We start from the raw sequence: 23,876 nt of genomic DNA, 5'->3' as shown, positions 1-23,876 counted from the left end.
GGAGTTGGCTGACACTATAAACCAAATGGACCTAACATATTTTCAGAACATTTCCACCCAAAACACAAGAATACATCTCATACATGAGTCTTACCAGCACTCATGGAACTTTCTCCAAAATTGGCCAAATCTCACCAGATACAAGAAAACTGAAATAACACCCTCCATCCTGTCTGACCACCATAGAAACAGTGCACTACAACGAATCAGTGAGACAAAGAGTTGGTTCTCTGAGAAAAATCACAAGACAGACAATCTCTTACTAACTAAAAGGTCAAGAGAGAATACTCAAATTAACAAAATCAGAAATGAAATGAACAAAATCAGAAATGAAAAGGAGACATGACGTCAGACTCCAAGGAAATCCAGAGAATCATAAGAACAAACTTTAAAGGACTGTCCTCCATCAAATTAGAAACTCCAAAATAAATGAATAATTTTCTTGATAGGTATCACTTACCAAAGTTAAATAAAAAAATGGTTAAACAATTTAGATAGACCTATAGTCCCTAGTAAAATAATGGGAGTCATTAAAAGTCTCCCAACCCCCCAAAAGTTAACACCAATATTCCCCAAATGATTCCCATAATAGAAACAGAAGGAACTCTGGATAATTTTTCTTCAATCAGATTCAGCATAGGTGCCTTTATGTTGAGGTCTTTGATCCACTTAGAGCTGAGTTTTGTTCAGGGTGATAAGTATGGACCCATGTGCATTTTTCTACATACAGCCCAAAAAAATTTGGGAAGAGCCTTGAACTCCTTGGTATAGGAAAAGGCTTTCTGAACAGAACACTGTTAGCACAGTCACTAACGGGCAACAATTAATAAACAGGACTTTATATATTTCATTTCTTATATATATTATTTAACATCATGGTCCTTCAGGATTAATACTGCCTTACTTTTTAAAAATCAGAATAATAATATCCCATTATGTTAATTAAACTATACTAGAAATACTCAATTTGTTCTCACTTTTAAAATTTTCTCTTTTCGCTGAGGCTTCATTACTGTACATTTGCATATTATTGTATCAAAAGTCACAATGCCTAGCTTTGAATTAGAGATTTGCTACTGTTGTGATCACTCTGGAACATTATTTAAATTCTCTTGAGCCTCTCATACTGTAACATGTGGGTAGGAATAGAGCCTTGTCAGGCAGGGATGCATGAAGCCCTGGGAGTAACCCTCAGACATGTGCACACACAAAATAGTGCACCTCCAAATATGTGAACTCCACACTTTAATATGTGTGAAGTACTTAGTACTTAGAGCCATGCCTGCAACTCAGTAGGGGCTATAGAATTATGTGGCATTATTAATTATTAATTATTTGGTAATGCTAAGATAAGAGACATACTAGAACTTATGATGGAGATAATCACATACACATATATGTGTATATATATGTATATGTATATATATATGTATTCAAAAAGATTGCTAAGATTTTTACCATGAGTGGATTTAACATTGATGCTTAATAATCCAGAGAAAATCTTGCATATATCAACATAAGATGAGGAGATGGGTGCTCTACTGCTAAGTAATAACTTCTTTTGAACTCTGCTTTTTAAATAGGCAAAGCAGCAGGTAGGTCTGTTACCATTCATCACTAGACCTTAAAGGAAGGTCCTACATGAGAACCAAGCTCCTACTTTGTTTGGCTGAGGCAGGAGACAGATAGGTCCTCAGAGGGACCTGGATCAGCAGTATGGAGTGTGGTATAGCAGTATCTCAGAATTAAAGCATTTCTGGGGGCATGGGGAGGCTCATAGGACTTAGGAAATTGACAAAATGTCACATATCTGGGAAAGTGAAAACTTAGAGGATTCTCAAAGTCCATTCTGCAGTATTTTAAGATGGGGTAAATGGCAGCTGGCAGAGGAGACTCTGGAGACTCTTGTCAGCCGGCCTGCAAGCTGTGCAGAGTTCTAGTGTTCCAGCGTCAGGAGCTAATGCCAGTGTCAGAGGTGGGCTTTTAGGGGTGGTACTGCTGCGTTTGTGAGTCATCTTTGTTCTATCACTCACATTTCTGTTAGTAACCCCAATAAAAATTCATCGGTTTACCAAAATAAATAAGCAAGCAAACAATAAATATAATGGGACGTCATGAATCTGAGAAGCTTCTGCACGGCAGAGGACAAAGTCATTCAAAGCGGCAGCCTGAGAAAGGGAAAAGATGCCCTACCAACTTCACATCCAGGAGAGGACCAAGAACCAACATATATAAAGAACTCAAAAACTAGGTGTCATGAAAACAGACAACCCAATGGAAAATGAGATACAGATCTAAACATTGGACTCTCAAAAGAGGAAACTCGGACAGCCAAGGGTGCTTCATAAGCTAGCTGGGTGTGGGGGCAACATCCTGAGACCCCAGCACTCGGTAGGTGAAGGGAGAGGCGTTCAAGGCCAGCATGGGCTACACAGAGCCCTGCTCCAAATCTGCCCTGTCAAAATCAAACAAAAACCAGGGACAGACAGCTGGTTGTCATGCTGCCTGAGCCCTCTTGATATTCCTCCTGCAGACCCCTGGATTCAGGTAGCTTCTGACTTTGATGCCTTCTTCTTAGGTCACACCTATTTCAGTAAGTCCTGGGTTAGTTTTCATGCATGGCAGAGACAGACTTTCTGCATGGAGGAAAGATGAAAATCTGAGATAGCTGCACATTTTTATTTAAATCTATTTGCTGTTGAAAACAGTATTTCTGACACTTCAACTGAAATACTCTGGATCCTTCCTCACTGGAAATAATTTGTTTCACCCCCTCCCCCATCAAGATCAGTTTTGGGGGTCAGAGTGCATGACTTAGTATCTTGGCAATTTCCATCAGACCATACAGATTACTGTAATGACCCCCCCCCCCCCCCAGCTAGCACACACATTCAAACAAAGCCCACTGAGTGTTGCTAATGTCTTAAACACATTTTCATTTATTGTGTGTTTAGGAGCATGTGCATACCATGGTCAAGTACAGAGGTCAATTTCAGAGTCTGTCCTCTCCTACTTGGGAACCAGCGCCTGTGTGTCCCTGAGACATCACACCTCTGTGTTTATTAATCCATTTGATCTGCAGGACATGAAGTGGTAAGAGCACTCGTAATGAACTTCATCTTCCTTCTCTCTCTCTCTCTCTCTCTCTCTCTCTCTCTCTCTCTCTCTCTCTCTCCAGTCTCACTTTGTAGCCTGGTCTGACCTTAAACTCAAGATAATCCTCCTGCCTCAGCCTCCCAAGTGCTGGGATTACAGGTGTGAGCCACCATTCCCAGCTACATAATGTGTATTGACTAGCAGAAACATTTTCATTCTCTAAACAAAGCCCCCCCTTCTCCTTCCTCTAGTAACTGTTACCATGTATTGTACTGTAAGTGGTTATTTCCATAGATTCCTCCTCCCCCAAAGCTTCTTTGTGACCACAGGAGACAAAAGTCATATATTGCCTGCCGGTCAGTTTATGAATACATGATGTGACCTGGTAAGCTGCTCCTGGGCCTATGGGCAGCAGAGCACACACAGGTCTCTCTGTCAGTGCTGGGCTGGGCTCAGCAAGGTGAAGTGAGGGGAGAAAGAGCAACCAGCAGATAGCCAATTTCCCTTCCAGGAACGGAATAATCCGGTTTCCTTTGATGAGGTAAACCATCTCACAGTCAGCTGTGAGAGTGAGTGAGGTTCCAGACCAACTTTTGACAACATCAGAATACCTCAGGAGGGCACTGTTTGCTAACATCTTGGCAGACTTTATCATAGATAATTCAAAAGCTAGAAGCATGATACATATGGTGATGCTTCACCTGAAATACCCTGGATCCTTCCTCCCTTTAAATAAAGAATCTGGGTTTGGTTGTTTTTACTTTCCCCCTAAGGAAATCAAAGTTCCTTGGGGTCTGCCCTTCTTGGATAACTAGGAGACAACCCCAAATCAGGGATTGCAATTGCCAGTGCATTTAGTAGAGAAATATTTGTAACTCTTTAAATACATATAAAGTATCAACTAAGTTCATCACGTTCATTTTCCCTCTGGTTTTTTTTTTTTTTCTTTTTAAAGCTTAACAACAGGGAAGCATTCAGCTCCTTCAGCATCCATGAAGACTCCTACATTTCCAATAGTCCACCCACCCACCCACAGTGGGTCCAGTGTCCGCCAGCAGAGGTCAAGTTTTGTGACACATAGAAACTGTACAAGGACGAGTCATTTCGATCTCAGGTGTCAGAACAAATCAAAGTGGAGACAATGCAAACAGCTTTATCCTCTTGACAATCTTGTCCCAGCAGATGTCCAGATGTCCCCAGTGTGACATCTTTTATCAGATTGACGATCTTGTCCCAGTGGATGGACAGATGTCCCCAGTGTGACATCTTTTATCAGATTGACCATCTTGTCTCAGTAGATGGCCAGATGTCCCCCAGTGTGACATTTTTATCCACTTGAGGATCTTGTCACAGTGGATGGCCAGATGTCCCCAGTGTGACATCTTTCAGCCAAGACCTTTGCTCTTAGCACCAACGGCGACCACGTGGCACACCTCTACATCCGCCCCCAGCTTCTGTAGTTCATCCAGCCAGATCATCTGCTTACATGAAAGGCGATCACTGGGGCCTTTAACTTCCACCAGCTGCAAGAGAAGTTTCCAGACTCATCAACATCTTACTGATACAGAAAGAGACCCAATGAGCTACAGTCACACAAACTGCTGCCTATCTAGATGAGCCACTGTACACTAACAGATTTTTACAACAAACAGATATGCAAACTGAGATGTACCTTGGAAAATTATTCTGTGGGAACTATACAGTTCTTGAGTAAACTGGGTAAGTAGCAACTGAAGTGGTTTCAAGGTGCACACTGACTTGCTGTTTCCTACTTTAACCCCTGATTTGTTATGGCTGCATCTGAACCTAAACTTAACATTGCAATGTAGAAAGAAGGATCTGATCCCTGCCAGTCAGCCCCAAGGCTTCATTCCCTCTAGTATTACCACCCCAGGACCGCATTCGCATTTGCTGAGAACACTTCCCTCTGTCTCTCACATGCACTGTTTCTTAGGACTCAAGGCTCTGCTAATCTCGTTTCAGAGATCTTCCTGTGTACTTTCTCATTATTGTAAGACCCAACTGTTCCCTTTTTTGGTGTTTTTTAAGAGCCTAGGGGTGGGGAGTTTCCAGAGGACAACTTGCAGTCTGGGCGATTTAACTCAGGTCGTTAAGCTTGGTGGCAACCCTGTTTACCTGCTGAGCAGGAACCCAGGGCAAGAAGGAACCTGGAGACAGAAACTGATGCAGAGGCCCTGGAGGGGTAAAGCTTACTGGACTGCTCTCATGACTTGCTCAGCCTACTTTCTTAAAGAACCCAGGACCACAAGGGGTCGCAATCATCCTGAAATGCTAGCATGCTGGAAGTGAGGAGGGGGTCCCCAGAGCAAGCTGGCTAGCTAGCTAGACAGGCTAAATTGGTAAGCTCTTGGTTCAGTTAGGAGACCCTGCCTTGACATATATGTTGGAAAGGCATCAAGGAAGAAACCCAGTGTCAAACTTAGCATACATACATACATACATACATACATGTGAGCACCCCTCCCCCAACACGCATATACACACATAAGACCCAATTATATGCTGCTTGGCTTGGAGAAATACTTCAGTCAGTAAAGTGCTTGCCATGCAAGCACAGCAACTTGGTTTTGATCCCCAGAGCCCATTAATAAAGCAACGCCTGGAGGTGCACGCTCGCTGTCCTAGGACTTGGAGTCGGGGAGATGTAGATCTCTAGACTGGGTGAGGGAGCAGGTGACCGATGGGCAGCGAGTGCTCCAAGAGGACTCAGGATGTAGAATAACTCATCTTCTTCTGGGTTCCACAGGGAACCGCTGACTGCAAGTCCCACCTCTAAAGTCCAGCTCACCAGCCAGCGGCAGCTCACCTCTGACCTGGAAGCTTATGAATGAGAGTAAGTGGACCCAGGCAAAGAGGAGGTCATTTCAAGGTCACGGTGTTAGAGTCTGTCTCATAGTAGGAAAAAAAAAGCGCAGGAAACTTGGCGTTCGTGGAGAACGTATGCCCAAACCTACGGGGTTGGTAGAGTGGAATGGGCAAACATTTCAGCTCTAAAGGAGCCAGGAAGTTAGGCAACTTTTGTAGCTAAACATTAAGGGAGAAACAGAAGCCCAGCCAAAGAATATATAAATTCAGTTCTTCACTCAATAACCCTGAAGTTCTATTTGTTTCTATTGCATGAGAAACAAAAATATTCTCAGCAGAGACTGCATCCATGGAACTGAACAGTCAGCTACTTCCCAGCAAAACAGTGATCTTAACCCACACCCCAGAGCAGACAGAAAAGTAGCGAAACAGGTCACAAAGTAAACACAAACGGGAAACACAGAACTTCTAGAACAAAACACAAAAGAACCTCTTTGTGGTTTCAGATCAGATACCTTACACCAAAGGTGTGATCCACTAAAGAACACTGAATTTAATCAAAATTTAAAATTTCTGGTCTTTAAGAGATACTATGATAATAAAAAGACAAATCAGACTAGAATGAAATCTGAGTCAGAAAAAAGAGGAGAGAAGGGAGGGAGGACGAGAGGAGGAGGGTCAGGAATAGGAGAGACAGAGGTAGTAAGAACGCACATGCAGTGTGGTAAAACCATCTGGTCAACGGCCGTAGGCACCGTAGGCACAAGAACAGACCTGGCCCAGCATATGTGTTTCCCATAGACTCCTGTGGTCCTGGGCCCACACACTGTGTAAACCCCCACCTCTCAGTGTGCCTCACAGCTGGTGATTTGTTCTAGACAGAATGCCGCACTGGTAGACTGTCACCTCCATGAAGGTGGCCTGAGACCCCTGTTTTGCTTGCACCCCAGCTCCTCAGAGAAGCTTCTGGGCACCCCAGCCCTCAGCCTAGTGACTATCAACGGATTCAGTCCTTCCAAAAGCCGGAAGAAAATGCCCAGCATGTGAACTGTGACATAGTTGCTGATGAAATCACAAATGGTGTTCTCTACTGACCTTGCAATGGTGGCTCTGAGAATTCCACACTACCAAGTCAGGGAGGCCCCCTCGGCAGTGCCGGAAGTCAGCGGCCAGGCGCCTGCACACACCACTGAGGACAGCACCCCCAAGGCAGGAGACAAGATCCTAAACACCATACAAAAGGAGAGTTATCCACCTTGAGGACAGGGACCCCAAGATGGGCCTGAGTGGCCATCAGAGGACACCAGTACAATTCAACAAACATGGGCTCCAGGAACAGCAGAAGTAGCGCTGCTGCCGGACCAGGCTCCAGCGTGGCTGGGAGAACGGCAGAGGCAGGCTCTGGGAAAGAGCTCTTCGCGTCAGTGACCATCCTCTGCCTGGTGTGGGCAGCCTGTGGCACATCTGATGAAGAGGGAGTGTGACTCAGCACCCGGGAGTCATGGGCCTTACAGAGGCCAGCAGCTGCAGGGCACAGAAGTTACCCTTCCCTTGAAGCTGCAGCCACAAGACAGGCAAAAGGAAGGGAAACCATGGGAATGGCACCAAGCTGGAGCTTTCTGAGTGTCGTCATGTGTCTATCACTAATACACACACACACACACACACACCCACACACACACACACACACGCACGCACACGCACACAGCTATCCATGTTTACACATCCTTACATACACACACATATACATACACACACATACAGGCACATGTACATACACACAGCTATTCATGTTCACACACACACACATACATACATACACATGCACACATACATATATACATACACATATACACACATGCACACACATACACACAGCTATACAAGTTTACACATACTTACATACACACACATATACACATATACTCACACATACACATATACACACACAGCTATTCATGTTCACACATATGTACACACACATACATACATACATATACATACACAGTTATCCATGTTTACACATACTTGCATACACACGCGCACACACACACCCCACACACACACCCATTATACATTCTGATACAACTGCCAGAACACAGGCAGCACTGTGAAGGGATGACTGCCCAGATGGCGGGACAGTATTACCTGCACTTGCTGCAGGGAAGTGAAGCGGTCCCAGCTGACCAGAGAAGCCACTCTGCCTTGCTGGGCCTGCCAAGCTTCTGTCACCCAGGCCCGCAGGCTCTCAGCAGGGGCGCTGTGGATCAGCTGCAGCCTGGCTTCCAGGGCCTGCTCCCTGCTTGAGAAGAAGCTGTCTGTGAGCAAATCCAGTGGGGACGCCTGAGTGGAAGAGAGAGGAAACTTTTCTAACATGCCTGGGGAGGGCACAGTAACAGGGGATGCTGGAGTCAGGTCCATGAGTTCTGGAAGCTAGCCAATTGGTTGACACTTTTTTTTTTTCCTCAGAAGAGATGAGTTAAAATGATCAAATTCGAGTAATCTTATCCTGGGTTTTTAGTGATCGTTTGCTGTGAGTGGAACTGGTTGAGCTGGTGCTAGTGGGACTGTGTGTGAGAGCCCTTGGCTGGATGCTGGAGCTAGGCAGGTGCTCAGCTGAGGGTGCTCGGTCACTAAAGCCAAAATGTAATGTTGAAGGGAAACTAGGCTTGGGGCTAAAATCTACTAGTTCCCGTTTAATTAGTATGACTGAGGGTAGATCCCAAAGACCGCCATGGGCCAGGCTGCTGCTGGCTTGAGACGCTGGTGCAGAGGAAGGCCTGAAGCACGGGCATGCGCAGGAGAGGCCCTGGCGCGATGGTGTTAAGGTTACCTGGTAGGCATTTCTGAAGACATCTGGTATTCCATCCATGAAGATGATATCCCACAGCAGGAGGCCACACAGGGTGCTGAAGGTGGATCCTTCTCCATGAATCCCTGCAGCAACGTCGCACCAGGAGAAAAGCACCCTTTTTATCTGGTTGTTTAAGAATACAGTGATGACCTAATGTAAATCTTTCTCTTTCAGGGGAAGAACTGAGATATGGTTGGTTCTGAAAGACATGCTGCTTTCATGCTGTTTCCAGCTCGCTCTAAACTCTAAATTCTTTGCATATGGAAACTTTATTTAAGGGGAAAGCCTTAAATGGCCATTGGGAAGTCACAGAGCAGTGGTTCTCAATAGTGGGGACAGCCTACGGGGCGGTCTGCTTCAGCAAAGCGGACTTCCTCCTCGGCCTCTGGAGGTTGTGAGTGAGAGGACAAACCAGGCTGTGTGCAAAATTCATAAGCAGGCTTTGGCACAGGCAACCGGCAACCTACAAAAATGGTTCTCCAACAGGGAATGACAAAAGGCCAGGCATTCGGGGCAGCCCCGCAGCCGGGCTTACCCAACTCTCACCGGGCTCCCCCACTCAGCTGATTTGGCCTGATGAGGTTATTTCAGTGTTCCTGATATGCAAGACTTCTAGGGAAACTGAAGTTGTCATCTGTAAAGACCACCTAGTTCTAGTGGCCTCCTCATGCTAAAGACACAATCACTGGAGACATCCTCACTGAAGAGTTGGGTCCTCAGACCGGCCACTGCGAGTCTGCAGCAGGGTCTAGAGAGATGGAGGTCTTGGCAGACGGCAGACCCGTGTCCCCCAGTGTTGCTTTACCAAGCTCCTCTCTCTACGCTGGGTGTCTCTGCACAGCCACAGACACCCCAGCAAAGGAAGACAGCTATGTGGTCCTCTATCTGCCTTCCTGTCATCTCACACTGGCAACAGAGCTGCCGGAGAGCACAGGGGAGAAAGCAACAGGCCGTCAGCATGCTGGTCTTCCTGCCCAGTGGGAGGCGGTGGCTGAGGCCTGTGGCTATGTTCTGTCCTCAACTCCAGAGCTGTGCAGGGCTTTGTTCCCTCCCAGTTCTGGCTCCCGTCCCTCTGGCCTGTTTCCATGGTACAAAAGGACAGAGTGAACAAGGCTTGTTCAGCCTGGCTGAAACAGGCCCTCCAGCTACCGGGAAGCTTCCCATCAGGATGCCAGGCTCTGGCCTGCTGGGAAGGAAGCCAGACCTGACTTGCAGGCCTCTGTCCCTGTGACCACCACTCCATCACTGACATGGAGACTACACTCATTCCTGACTGTTGCTATGCTCTGAATTCTGACAGCAGTCAGTTTTGGAGTAATCCTCCTGCCTTATTCAGAAATAGCTTCCTCTGGAGGGTTTGAAATTTCCTCTCCATAAGTCCCTCCACAATAAAACCCAGCAGCAAGTCACATCAATTTTCCAATATATTAGAATATAATATAAATTTAAAACATCTTATGTGGAGATATTTTATGTTCTGGAGAAAGAATTCCCTGCTGTTTTTCAGGCTCCTGGATAACCTGGAAACATTTTCCTGGGCTGTATTCCTCTGGCCAGGAGCCGGGACAGTTGGCATGTCTCTGTGACATCACCTAGGGCTGGAATTTCCATTCTGCTCCTTGATCTCTAAGCTTTTCAGGCTCGCTGCATCTCGCTGTTTTCACCTGTGTCGGCGGCTGCTCCCTAGAGTACCACCTTCCCTACGAGCTGTGAGCAGATTAATCCGAACACTCAGTAGGAAGAAACCCAATTCTGCAAAATTCTATCTTCACAGCCCAACTAACCGAGACCCCCACCTAATGGCACCATCTGATGATACTCTGGGGGTTTCACATCATCGACCCTAGAGCAGGGGCACAGGGAGCCATCGGCCTGGGCACAAGGACACAGCTTGGCTGTCCCTGGGGCAGACCCGTGAGAGCTGCCCAGCATGCGCTCTGAGAGGACATCACGGGCTGGCTGCTTAGATCCAGGGGGAGAGGCAGGAGGAGGAAGATGCGAGAAGGTGGCCGGGTATGTGGCCGACACATACTCTTCTCCACCTCCTCACGATAGTAGGATCAGCATCGTCCATGACAAGGTAGTCTTTAAAAAGAAAAAGTAAGCCAGGCATGGTGGCACACGCCTTTAATCCCATCACTCAGGAAACAGAGGCAGGTGGATCTGTGCGTGTCTGAGGTCAGCCTGATCTACACAGTGAGTTCCAGGCCAGCCAGGGCTACACAGGGAGGCCCTCCAGGACAACCGGCCTCACTGTGTTCCTTGTCTCTGGTGCCTGACAGAGAGCTTTGGCTCCATCTCCTTCCTCCAGGGTTGACTTATGTTTTCCTACTTACTGCATTTTACAAAGGTGCCTGGGTGGACCTTTGGTTTTTCTAATTATAAGGCATGTGCTCAAGCCTCTGATTTCTGAAGCATTACTTACAGTATACTGAGACAAACTGTGAACAAAGACTAAGACGGGGAGAGAAACCGGTATCGGGAAATATACAAAACCCAAGGAATTGCCAACTGACATTAGAAATTCACTATTTAAAACAGAAAGACTCTTCACCTTTCTGTGCAACACAGCAAGGCTCTCGCACTGACAGGGAGGCCAGAGCCGCTGTCGCTCTGGGTGACTGCACCAAGCAACATTCAGCTCTGCTCAGGAAGACCCAACCACGGCACCGTAGCCTCAGCAGCTCGCTCCTGGGAGGCATCCTGTGGCCAAGGGCCCCTGCAAGAGCCTCCCTCACATAGGCCAGGGAATTGTAAGAGGAGAGCCAGCTCCTCAACCACCTGACGGCCTGGCACAGAAGGCCCAGGACCAACCAAGTCGGGAACGCGGAGGAGTGCTGAGGGTCTGTGTGTTTCACTGAAGCACCCCGGGGCCCTAAAGGCAGCATGGCAGGGGGACAAGTGATACTAGGGGCGCTGTAGCAAAAGGACTCGGGGTCCTAGCCGTGGGGTGGCTGTGCAGCTGTTGTTGAAGCCGGTCACACTTAGGGAATCTCTTGGTTCTGCCTTGATCAGCACGCGACTGCCGTTCCTCACTGGATATTCACGTTCAATGGGCGAGCCAGCAGGCCCTCTGGCATCCCTCCTCTCTACCCTGCGACAGCTGCCAAGACCACGAGGCTCCCAGCTCCCACGCTTGTGTTCTGGGAAGCTGGCTTAACTCTCTTCGAGTTCCCCAAACCTATGGCCTAACCGAGTGCCCGCTGAGACGTTCGTGCCCCTCAGATGCAGCCTCATTGCCAGGCAGCCTTTTACAATATGACTCTGTCGCCACTCTCTCACCCAATGCCAGCCTCTACCCAATGCCAGCCTCTACCCAATGCCAGCCTCTGGTAGCAAAGGCAGTCTCCTTACTGCGATCCCCCTACCACAGAGCACCATCCGCACAGCCACTCAACAGTAATGGCCTAACACCAAGAGGACCCCCTGACAAACAACCCAGTTCTTTTCTGCACACCTCTGGCCAGCTGTGGCTGCTACTGAGGCCAGAGAGGAGAGCATCCCAGTATTCATGAGCCGTCCCGGGACACTGGTCCCCCGTTTGCTGACTGGCTGGGAGGCAGGAAACACTGCTCAGCTTACCTTGGTCAAAGCCACTCTGCCTGTAGTAATCCAGCGCTAGCTCCTCCACAGAGCAGAGGACTGTGGTGGGGTTGGTGGTGTCTCCACCCTCAATGACAAACACAGACTTGCCCATGCCATGCTGCGGGCACAGCCTGCCCGTGATGGTCACCTGGAATAAAAAAAACATCCATCAAAGTTGGGCGTGGTCGAATACCGTCAGTTCTAGCACTCAGGAGGCAGAGGTGGGTGGATTTCCCTGAGTTTGAAGTTAGCCTGTCTATGTAGTAAGTTCCAGGCCAGCTGAGGCTACATAGTGAGACTTTCCCTCAAAAACAGGATTAAAACAAACCCATTTGATTGGCCCCTGGAGACTTGCGTGCAGCATCCTGGAGATATACCTGCCTACTCCTGCAGAGCAGAAGTGAATGGTGTGACCCACACTGGCACCCTCTGAAGGACATGACTGTCCCAGCCTTTGTAGAGCATCCAAGAGGCCCCCCCAGAGAGGCAGGCAAAAGCAGTGGATGGTCATGATCTTACTCAGAAGCTGTCACCCAGCCCTGGTGTGGCCATATGGGGTAGCCCAGACATAGGAGAGAAGAGGGTATTAAAATGAAATGGACACAAGGGTGACACCACTGTCCCAAATGAGATTCAGACCATTCTGAGTCCAAGAGGAAGTTACACATTAAAATGATTCGGGGGCGGGGGAGGCACACAGAAGAATCTAAGTAAATATGTTTAAATCCAGGACACAGCAAAGAGAACTGGATGCGGCTGGTTTAACCGACAACAAACACAAAAGCATCCACTGGACACCTACGTGCTTAACGTCCCCCACCGCAACTTCCGGCAGCTGCCTCAAGAGGTGCTTGTACTTTTTGCAGCTCGGAGACTCACGCAGGCGCACAGCTCGCTGATAGAGAGAAAGTCGGTGTCCTGTCCGCACATGGGGATCCGCCAGGCCTTCCCGGATGCACCGAATTGCCTAGCAATTAACAAGTCACATGTCAAGATCCCCAAAGTCCTGAAGGCAGCAGCTGCCGATTTAGTTTGGCAAGATACCTCAAGACTAATTACTCTATTTTCTGCAAATGGATAATCAGTGCCTGGAGAAACGCAGGCTATTTCCTTAGGCTATCTTCTCCTTAGGTGTCTTTTCCATGGTCTGTCAGTGACCAGCTAACGTTCATGTGGCCAGAGGAGAGCCACCTGGCAGGAGTGAAGACATTTTAGTTTGTTTGATTTGGTTTTGTTTAGTTTTCTGTATAGTCCCAGTTGTCCTGGGACTCGATCTGTAGATCAGGCTGGCCTTGAACTCACAGAGAATCCCCTGCCTATGCCTCCCTAATACTGGGATTAAAGGTGTGTGCCACCACGCCCACTCTAACGAGACACTTGTGAACCTTCCTTTCCTCTCTCAGATTACTGAGGCAGTGGGCCCCAAGAAACTAACATTCCCCACGCCTCATGCTGGAAGAAAAGGCTGAGGCCCTGGGGCTGGCCAGAAAAAGGGCCTGTCTCCCGGAACAAGATTGTACACAGTCCTGACACAACTTGTCAGACCACCTTGCAAGAGAGGCTGGAACTGAGACCAGGCTAGCCCACCATGGGCAGGGCCACACCGTGCCTAGAACTGTGTGGCTCTGTGGCCTTTTGGCCTCTGTCTGCTTTCCTCTGTGTACACATTCGGTTTTATTTTAACAAAGCAATGTGTACACGTTTAACTTAGAAAATTGAGTATCACCTTTGTCCCCAAAGTGGGAAAAAATATAAAATAACAAAACTGCAGTGAGCTGTGGGGCTGGAGAGGTGGCTGCAGAAGGGCACCGGCTGCATTTCCAGACATCCGGGTTCCAATTGCCAGCATCTCCCTAGTAGCACACAACTATCCGTAATTCTAGTTCCGGGAAATCTGACGCCCTCTTCTGGCCTTCTTAGGTCCTGCAATGCATGCGGTACACGGACATAAATGCAGACCAAACAGCCACATGCATAATAACTTTAAGAATCACAATAAGGAAAGTTCACTTCAAATAAAATTATTCAGGTTCTGCTGATCTCTCACATTGAGTAGCTGAACTCCAGCCATCATTAGGAGAGAATTTTACAAGTGTCACCTCAGCGGGCTGGAGAGAAGTTAAGAGCATTTGTTCTTGTAGAGGACCTGGCAAGACTGAGTTCCCAGCACCCACATCCTTATCTCCAGTTCCGGGAGATCCAGTGCCTTCTTCAGACCCCCATGGGCACCAGGCACTCACATGGGGCACATGCATACATGCAGGCAAAACACCCACATATATAAAATAAATTTAAAAAAAGAATTGCTAGTGTCATCGTAAAGTGTATTGTCTAATAAACACCACAATGATATAAGCTGTAAGAGAAACTATGTTGTCAAAACACTTCTAACACACCCAGCACCCCAACCCCACCCTTTGCTGACCTTCTGTATGCTTAGATTTTCCCCTTTTTAATTAAACATTAGGAAATAAACAGATACATGTTGGTAAATAGTGACTGTTCATATTCACACAGAGATACAATATAGTCGCTGAGCCTCATATACAGAAGGAGGGAAAGCTGAAAATTCTATGCTCTGCTACCGGGGGCCAAGCACCCGCTGGCCCCCTGCACCCGCACTGTGGGGTCCCGGGAGCCAAGCACCTGCTGGCCCCCGCAGCAGCACTGTGGGGTCCCAGGAGCCAAGCACCCGCTGGCCCCCCGCAGCAGCACTGTGGGGTCCCGGGAGCCAAGCACCCGCTGGCCCCCCGCAGCAGCACTGTGGGGTCCCCATGGTTTGTGTTGAGACAAGAAAAGATAGAGATGAACTTAGGATAAAAAAGTGGAGATTCTGTTTCCACTGCAATTTGCTCAAGTTGTGCTTCCCTATGTAGGCTGAGAGCTATGGTGTTTGGAGACCTCAAAAGAGAGCAACTGAGCAAAACAGGGGACAACTTTTACTCCTCCTGACTGGAGAAAATTAAGAAGGAAAAACCTTATGGGTTAGACCCATCAGTGTTCAGTGTTCTCTTGTTCATCCTTCTCTCTCCTCCTCTTCACCATCACCCTATCCCCTTCAGACCAGTTGTTTAGCCTTTCCTCATCTCCTACATCATCATCTTCTCTTCCATCTCCAAATCAGTAGCCTACTGCACTGCAAGAGATCTGGCCAAATATCACCTCTGACGACCTTCTCCTTCCCACAGAGAATGGTCATTAAACCCGGTGAGGAAACCCCTAGTTCTTCCAGCTGCGTCTCTCTGTAGGCCAGACCCTGCATTTGACTCGGGTGTTTTGTGAGATCCTTTCTGAGTTCCCACCTGACCTCCCGGATGTTGGAAGTCAGATGGACACTCTCAGATGAAATTCTCTGGAGAGAATTTTGTTGCCAGAGTAAGGGTTCTCATCCAGATAAAAGCCTGCACCTTCAGATTCTGTCTATTCTGCCTGTAGATACTGCAACACCTCGTCACCCTCTTCCCCAGGCAGCGTGGATCGTTGCGGCTGGTTGGCTGAGGAGGCTCTCTAAAGGCCTGGGATTTGCATGATCAGGTCTGACCGCTTCTTTAAGAACAGTTGGTGGAGTCAGGCAGTGGTGGTGCACGCTTTTAATCCCAGCACTTGGGAGGCAGAGGCAGGCGGATTTCTGAGTTCAATGCTAGCCTGGTCTACCGAGTGAGTTCCAGGACAGCCAGGCCTACACAGAGAAACTCTGTCTTGAAAAAAAAAAAACAAAAAACCAAACAAACAAACAAAAAAGAATGGTTGATGGAGTTTGTTCTATTTCTGTTCTCTTGACATTCCTTCACTGCCTTGTTCATTAAGTCCATTTCATTTGATTCAGTATGTTCAAATGTGGTTAGAGCAAGCAGGGCAGGGTCAGAAAGAGAAGAAAAAGTATCTGAAGACAGCTACAGTACACTTACATATAATAAATAAATCTTTAAAAAAAAACCCAGTAGGTTCAATTTTTTTTTTCAAAGATTTATTTTATGTATATGAGTACACTGTAGCTGTCTTCAGACACACCAGAAGAGGGCATCGGATCCCATTATAGATGGCTGTGAGCCACCATGTGGTTCCTGGGAATTGAACTCGGGACCTCTGGAAGAGCAGTCAGTGCCCTTAACTGTTGAAGACACCTCTCCAGCCCTCAAATGTTTCCTGTTGTCCCTTTTCTGAGGTCTCGATGGCCCCCTCCGTGATTGGAGTTGAGCTCTTTTTATTGACTGACCACCAGTGCCACGCCGGTGCTGCTGGGCTGTGGGATTGGAGAGCAGAGAGTTCTGACAGGCAATCACTAGCTGAGGCTGGCTGCATGGCCTTGGCTCTCGGCCCCTCTAAACCTGACCCTCAAGGCGTGACCCTGAGGAAGGATGTGGGAGGTGTGAGGTCACATGACCCTGAGGAAGGATGTGGGAGGCGTGGGGTCACGGGACCGCTGTCTTTGTATCTTTCTCAGTGTGGCTACACCAAGTCCAAAGAATGCTTTTCACTGTTCCTCCTCTCAAGGAAGGACAAAGCCTGGCTTGTCAGTGCTGTCCGCGCCCAGGTTCTGATCTTAACCACTGACGAGAGGATCTCAGCAGCCACCCCCTCACAGAGACCATGGCCTGAGAGACGCTCAAGTCACAGGCTAAGGAGGACTTACTGGAAGCCTTGGCTCCGATGTTCTTAGGACATCAGCTGGGAAGCTGAGAAAGTCACGCACACATGACCTCATTGACAGAGGGGGTGGGAGGGGTCTTCAGAGCAAGTCCCATGGTGACTCTAGATGCAGGCAGGGGCAGAGCTGCACAGGATTCTTTACTCACAGAGGGGAACCTAATGTGAGTATTTTCCACGTTCAGCAGAAATACAAAGGCTACACAGCGAGTCACTGTTCCTTATCTTACTCTACTCAGATGAAGATACTCAGAAAAGTGAAAACTGACTCGTGCTGGCAAGGATGTGGAAATCCAGAGCCCACGTGGCTTACTGGCGGGATATAAAAATGGAGAAAACACTGTAAACATCACTCTGGAAGCTTTCTTTTAAGATTTATTTACATATGTGAGTGCTCTGTCTGCGTATATGTCTGTACATCAGAAGAGGGACTCAGATCCCATTACGGATGGTTGTGAGCTACCATGTGGTTGCTGGGAATTGAACTCGGGACTCTGGAAGAATAAACGGCCAGTGCTCTTAAGTGCTGAGCCAGCTCTCTAGCGTCATTTTGGCAGCTTTTAAAGAGCCGAACATAAAACTGCCACAGGAGGCAGCCGTTTCTCCCATAGGCACATCCCTAAAGAATTAAAAATAGTCACTCAAGGAGTACCGCATACCATGTCCATGGCAGCAATATTCCCAACAGCCAAAGGGCAGAGGCAACCTGAGCATCCACCGACAGGTGACTGGACAAATAACCTCTGGTCTGCACATGCCATACTACATCCATTGTGAAATCACGACATGCTGGAGTAAGGATGGAACTGTGATGCAAACACCAAGTCAAACAAACCAGGAAACTGGGCTATGAGGGTGGCCAGCAGGAGTGTTGGGAAAGGTTAAAAAGAGCCAGCCACTGTCAGCTTCGATCAGCAGGAGGCTGGGGAGACAGCTCTGTGGGTCAAGCACTGGTGCACGAGAGTGAGGAATCCTCAGAACCCATGGAAACCAGGGCACAGCGGCAACAATTCCTTGTAATGCTAGTATTCCTATAGCAAGACTGGAGGGGAAACAGGAGCCGCTCCTGAGCTCAGGGCCAACTAGCCTGGTACCTGCTGCAGTGAAGCAGAGACCCTGTCTCAAACAAGGGGGAAGCTGAGGACCTACCCCAGGTTGTCCCCCTGACCTCCACATGCACACTGTGGCACCTGCACAAGCATGCTCATATACAGGACACACACACACACAGATAGTCACACATAGATACACCAACATACATACACAGATATTCATACACAGATACACAAACATACACACACACACAGATATTCACACATAGTTACATCAACATACATACACAGATATTCATACACAGATACACAAACATACAGATATACACACAAATATGCACAGATATTCATACACAGATACACACACATATATACGCACACAGATAAACATATACAAATGCCCACAGATACACAAACAGATACATACACAGATACACAGATATTCACACAGATATACAAACACACACACAGATACACACAGATATTCACACACAGATACACAAACATATACACACAGATAAACATACACAAATGCCCACAGATACACAAACAGATACACACAGATATGCACACAAATATACAAACACACAGACACAAATACACAGATTTTCACCCAGATACACACAGGTAAACATATTTAGACACATACACAGAGATACACCCACAGATACACATACATACAAATAAATACACACAGATATCCACACACATAAAAATACATATACAGATACACCCACACACATAAAAACATAGATACTCACACACTGACACACACACACACAGAGATTTACCCACAGAGATATACACACATAGATACATAGAAACATAAAAACACACATACAGATACACCCAGACACAGAAAAAACATACAGATAAACATACACATTCACACAGGTACACACACACACACACACACACACACACACACACTGTTAAGGAGACAGAAAGGCTAAGTATAACCCTACTTCTGAAACCATGAGGCATCGGGAAGCCTGTGGCTCACAGAAGGGGAGGTAGGAATGGACAATGACCGCAGACCTTTCCTTTGCACTAATGGCTAGACAGCGTACATCAATATAAGTAACACATACCACAGAATCATATCTAAAGTGGCTCAAATGGTAAACTTTGCACACCTTTTATCCTAACAGAAAAACAAACACTAAAAGAAAAATGAAAGCCTGGCAGGATGGCTCAGTAGGTAAGCAGACTGCAGCCAAGCTGAAAACTTGAATTTAATCCCGGGACCCATAGGGTGGGAGGAGAGAAAGGACTTCCAATGAGTTCATCTCTGACATACACACATGCACACACACAAGCACACACACATGCACACATACATGCACACACACAAGCACACACACATGCACACACACAAGCACACACACATGTACACACATAAGCTCACACACAAGCACACACACATGCACACACATATGCACACACACAAGCACACACACAAGCACACACACATGCACACACACAAGCACACACACAAGCACACACACATGCACACACACAAGCACACACACAAGCACACACACATGCACACACACAAGCACACACACATACACACATATGCACACACACAAGCACACACACATGAACACACGCAAGCACACACATATGGAATATAATTGAAAAATTGAAAAACTTAAAAACAAAACAAAACCCAAACCCAAGGAACTAATGATGGGCGTCATGACTCTAAAGGAGTCACCAAGGGTGAGCAGGACACTGCAGCGCACGCTGTTTCTGAAGAAGAGGCCTGGTGTGGGGAGGGGTGGCCATCGTGTCCTGGTGTGGGGAAGGGTGGCCACTGTGTCCTGGCGTGAGGAAGGGTGACCAGGTTGGCCTGGCGTGGGGAGAGTGGCCAGAGGGCCCCAGTTCCCAGGGGCGTGTCCCTTTACATGTGTCCTACAGACAGACGTAAGACACAGAAGACAGAGGATATGAGGACAGGATAGCAGGAGCTGTGCGGATGGCACTAAGTGTATTGGGAAAAGGTTACAAGGAACTAGAACTTTCTTAGCATTGATGAGTTCAGTGGCCTGTCTGGCCCTACGGCTACAGCAAACGTCCGCAGAACTGTGAAGAAGGGGGACTGAGTAACATCTTTGGCCATAAATACAGTGGAAGAGGAGAGGTAGGACAGACACTGCGCCCTCCTCCCCTGGGTGCCTTGCTATTAAAGCCTCAGCACGCAGCAGGAGGAGAGGCACCACACCACCTCCAGGACAGAAAACAGCCTCCGTTGGCTTTTCACGGGCACCTGAGGTGACAAGGCGCTGGCTTAGTAGAAAGCAGTACAAAATACTACATCATACTTCCACATTCCATGGGCAATTTTTTCCAGCCCTCTATCCCCGATTCACTAAACGAACCACTGGAAAAACAAACCCTCCCTGAGACACAGTTCCTTCTACTCCGTTCAAACATTCAAACACGGGGCTGGAATGGAGACAGTCAGGGAGGGAACCCATAGGCAGTCACACAAAGAGTCACTGTTACCAGCCTGGTGCAGAGGCACTGGCCTCAAAGGCCCCACCCTGCCCAGCCACAGAAGTGACAGAATCTGTCTATTTCAAGTCCCCAAGATCCCTGGTGCCTGCCAGAGAAGGCGGCCTGTTCAGAGGCGGGGCAAAATGCCCCGCAGAAGCACTGAGGATGCTCTCCCAGCACCTGCAGTGAGAAAAGGGAGAGCCTGACTCCCATCAGCCTTTGTAACTAGAAACACTGAGCAACAAGTCTATAAAGCCACTGTCTCCAGCACAGACCAGAGTCGATCGGTGGGGAGGGAGGGGAAGGGAGGGTGGCAGAGAGAGGGGGGTGCTGAGACACAGAGATGGACAGAGACAGACAGAGAGACAGAAACAGAAAGAGTATGAATATGAAAGTGCAGGCAGCTGAGACACACCAGATCCTCTCTCTCTTTGATTCCACTTCCTGGAGCCTACTATCAACCCCTTTCTTCTTCCGGTCAGAGCAGATAGACATCTGCTGCCTTTATTTAATGCCGGTGTTACAATCACCCTTGCTATCTTGGAGTGGGGGATGGGGTTGGAAGAAATCAAAGAATGTTAACCAAAGGAAAAATATCTTCTAATTATATTTGGAAATTTAATTTATTAAGTTTTTATTGGACTATCATATTTGTTATATTAGTAATTCCTAAAGTTTTTATGAAAACTAAATACTTACAGGCTTTTGTTTTATCTGGAGTAACATTTCCATGTATTATACAGAACTACATCATGACTAATAAAAATCATGCTTTTTACTTAGAACTGTAAATTACTATTTTGGTGGTAGCACGAATTCAGAAATTAATGGGAAAGGAGAAGGAAAGGGGGAAGCGGTGCAATTACATTTTAATTAAAGTAAAATAAATGGGTGGGCATGGTGCACACCTTTAACATCAGTGAGGGAGAAGCAGAAACAAGAGGTTTTCTCTGGGAGTTTGAAGCCAGCCTGGGATACACAGTGAGTACCAGGACAGCCAGAGCTACACACTGAAGCTCTGTCCCCACCAATAGACAGACAGACAGACAGACAGACAGACAAGACAATCAGAGCTACACGGTGAAGCTCTGTCCCCATGACAGACAGACAGACGGACAGAGCTACACAGTGAAATGTGCCCCACCAATAAACAAATAAGCTAATTAAAAAACCCATGCTTTCCTAGGCTATGGTAGCTGGGTGGCAGAACGTTTGTTTAAATACGCCTTCAGCTCCATCCCCAGTGCTGAAGTGCTTAGAGCCCGCCATTAAAAACCAAACCAAAGCAGCCTGGGGATGCTGCTCAGTACCTCTTCCAGGCGCTTCAGGTGCTGGTGCAGGTTCAGGGCCAGGCGATCCCACCAGCGGCCTCTGCTGTCAGGACAATAGATTTTCTGAGACAAGAGGTTTTCAAGTTCCTCGACAGCTTCCTATGGCAACAATGGAAAGAGAGGTTGTTAGATGCTGGAAACTTCAGTTCTAATTATAGTCAGCCATCAACCGGGTTGGTGAGGCCCATGTGCAATGGCGGCCAAGGACCAGCCCTGACAGGCAGCAGTTTGAGATGTTCTCCTGAGTGGCCACAGCTGCCTGAGCATCTGTACTTGACCCAGGTCCCTGCCTTGTGATGCTGAGCCCTCAGGGTCTGTGAGCAGGTGCTGTTCTCCAAGTCACCTCTGACAGCCCAGGGCCACCCAGGGCCACCCAGGGCCACCCAGGGCCACGGCTACATACAGGCAGCTAAGCCATGGCTGGCGATGGCATACCCCGACACTCTGGGAAGGCAGCGGGTTCTAGACCCTCTGAGATTTGAGGCGTGCAGTCAGGAAGGACAGGTGGGAAGGAACATGGGAAGGGAGAGAAGTCCTTCAGTCTGGGATCTGGCTGCAAGTCAGACACTGATAAACACAATGAACTGATATCAAAGCAATAAATTTCCCAGAAACTACTCCTGTCTTCTGGGAGTATGTAAAAACAGCAGACCCATGTTCATGTGGCCTGCTTTACCCTGTCCCAGCAGTGTACCCAACACCACCACCTAACAATGTCAAAGGGAATCTTTTTTAAGCTAAGTGAGCCACCTTGAATTAATATACTTAATTTTCAACTTTGCTTTACCTTTAAATCTTGTCAACTATAATACATTCTTTGTGAAAAGGAGCTTTAAAGGCTTCAGCATGACAAATGTGACATCTTGTCTGTGGATTTTTGCTGGGATTCAAGGGAGCCAAGTCAAAGACCCAGCTTGTCATTTTCTCTTTGTAAAACAGCACTGATTAATACAGAAATACCAGCCATAGTAAAAGGGAACTCTGGCAATGGCTTAATCTAAGGATGCTACCAAATTGTTATTTGTGACTATATCTCTAGACAATACATCACAGATGACAAGGGGGTGCGGGCTTTTTACCCACAAGCTCTAGGGTAAGTGCCAAGCCTTACACCAAGCTCCTACCCAGGTAAGCCGAATGGGCTCCTCCCAGGCTCTGTTCATGACCAGCAAGCCTTCCCAGGATGCAGACTCATCAAGTCACAAGTGACCAAGACAAGGGCTGGCCATGGCTTTCTCCTCTGTACCAAAACAGGACGGCAGGGTGTCCATATAGGTATATTATTTTAAAGATTTACTTTATTTGTATAAGTACACTGTAGCTGTCTTCAGATACCCTATAAGAGGGCATTGGATCTCATTCTAGATGGCTGTGAGCCACCATGTTGTTACTGGGATTTGAACTCAGGACCTCTGAAAGGGCAATCAGTACTCTTAACCGCTGAGCCATCTCCCCAGCTTGCAGGGTGCCCATATTAACTACGCTATTTGTGCTCATGCAAGAGCCTTAAGACCAAGAGCCTGAGAGGCTTTCCCTCCGGGGTGTGTCACAGCCCTCAGTGAAGGGTGGAGGGGGGGGTTCTGACCTCGTACATGTGAAGTCTCTCGAGTACTTCAACAGCCCGAGAGGAAATCCTTGTGTAAATCCACCCGACGGTAAAGCAGCGCAGGAAGAGTGGCAGGCCCTCGTGGTGTCTGGAAGGACAATGCAGCCAGAGGTTTAAGAATTGGGCTCATACCAATTATAACACGTGACAAGATGTGGAATTTCTATCCTTGAGATGATATATTTCAATACTCTTGAGTTGTGTGTTCAATTTTCTGCACTATGAAATTAGATCACAGCCAAGTCCCTGTCCCAGGACGCTTGGAGAGGTGAGAGACTACATAATTAGATTTAAAACAGAGGTCAGCATTTAAACATCATCCACAAACCCAGACAACTTTTCAAATTTCCTAAGACCTGCAGCAAACGGTGCGTTTT

At 47.5% G+C, this 23,876-nt stretch overlaps 1 protein-coding gene across 1 annotated transcript in view; it reads right to left on the bottom strand.

Moving 5' to 3' along the window:
- Window positions 1–2,916: 2,916 nt before the first annotated feature.
- Fan1 (FANCD2 and FANCI associated nuclease 1) overlaps window positions 2,917–23,876 on the bottom strand; it is a 29,274-nt gene continuing 8,314 nt past the window's right edge. The window contains exons 7-14 of the mRNA XM_052161423.1: window positions 23,479–23,587; window positions 21,873–21,992; window positions 13,164–13,328; window positions 12,359–12,509; window positions 8,756–8,859; window positions 8,071–8,265; window positions 7,018–7,146; window positions 2,917–4,619 (exon numbers count right to left, since the gene is read on the bottom strand). Of these exons, the coding sequence (XP_052017383.1) occupies window positions 4,482–4,619; window positions 7,018–7,146; window positions 8,071–8,265; window positions 8,756–8,859; window positions 12,359–12,509; window positions 13,164–13,328; window positions 21,873–21,992; window positions 23,479–23,587 (1,111 nt within the window). The 3' untranslated portion in view covers window positions 2,917–4,481. The remainder of the gene's footprint in view (window positions 4,620–7,017; window positions 7,147–8,070; window positions 8,266–8,755; window positions 8,860–12,358; window positions 12,510–13,163; window positions 13,329–21,872; window positions 21,993–23,478; window positions 23,588–23,876) is intronic.

This window comes from Apodemus sylvaticus, chromosome 1 (assembly GCF_947179515.1).
Source record: "Apodemus sylvaticus chromosome 1, mApoSyl1.1, whole genome shotgun sequence".
NCBI classification, from domain to species: Eukaryota; Metazoa; Chordata; class Mammalia; order Rodentia; family Muridae; genus Apodemus; species Apodemus sylvaticus.
The sequence above is the reverse complement of the archived record's forward strand: the minus strand, read 5'-3'. Positions and strand labels throughout refer to the sequence as shown.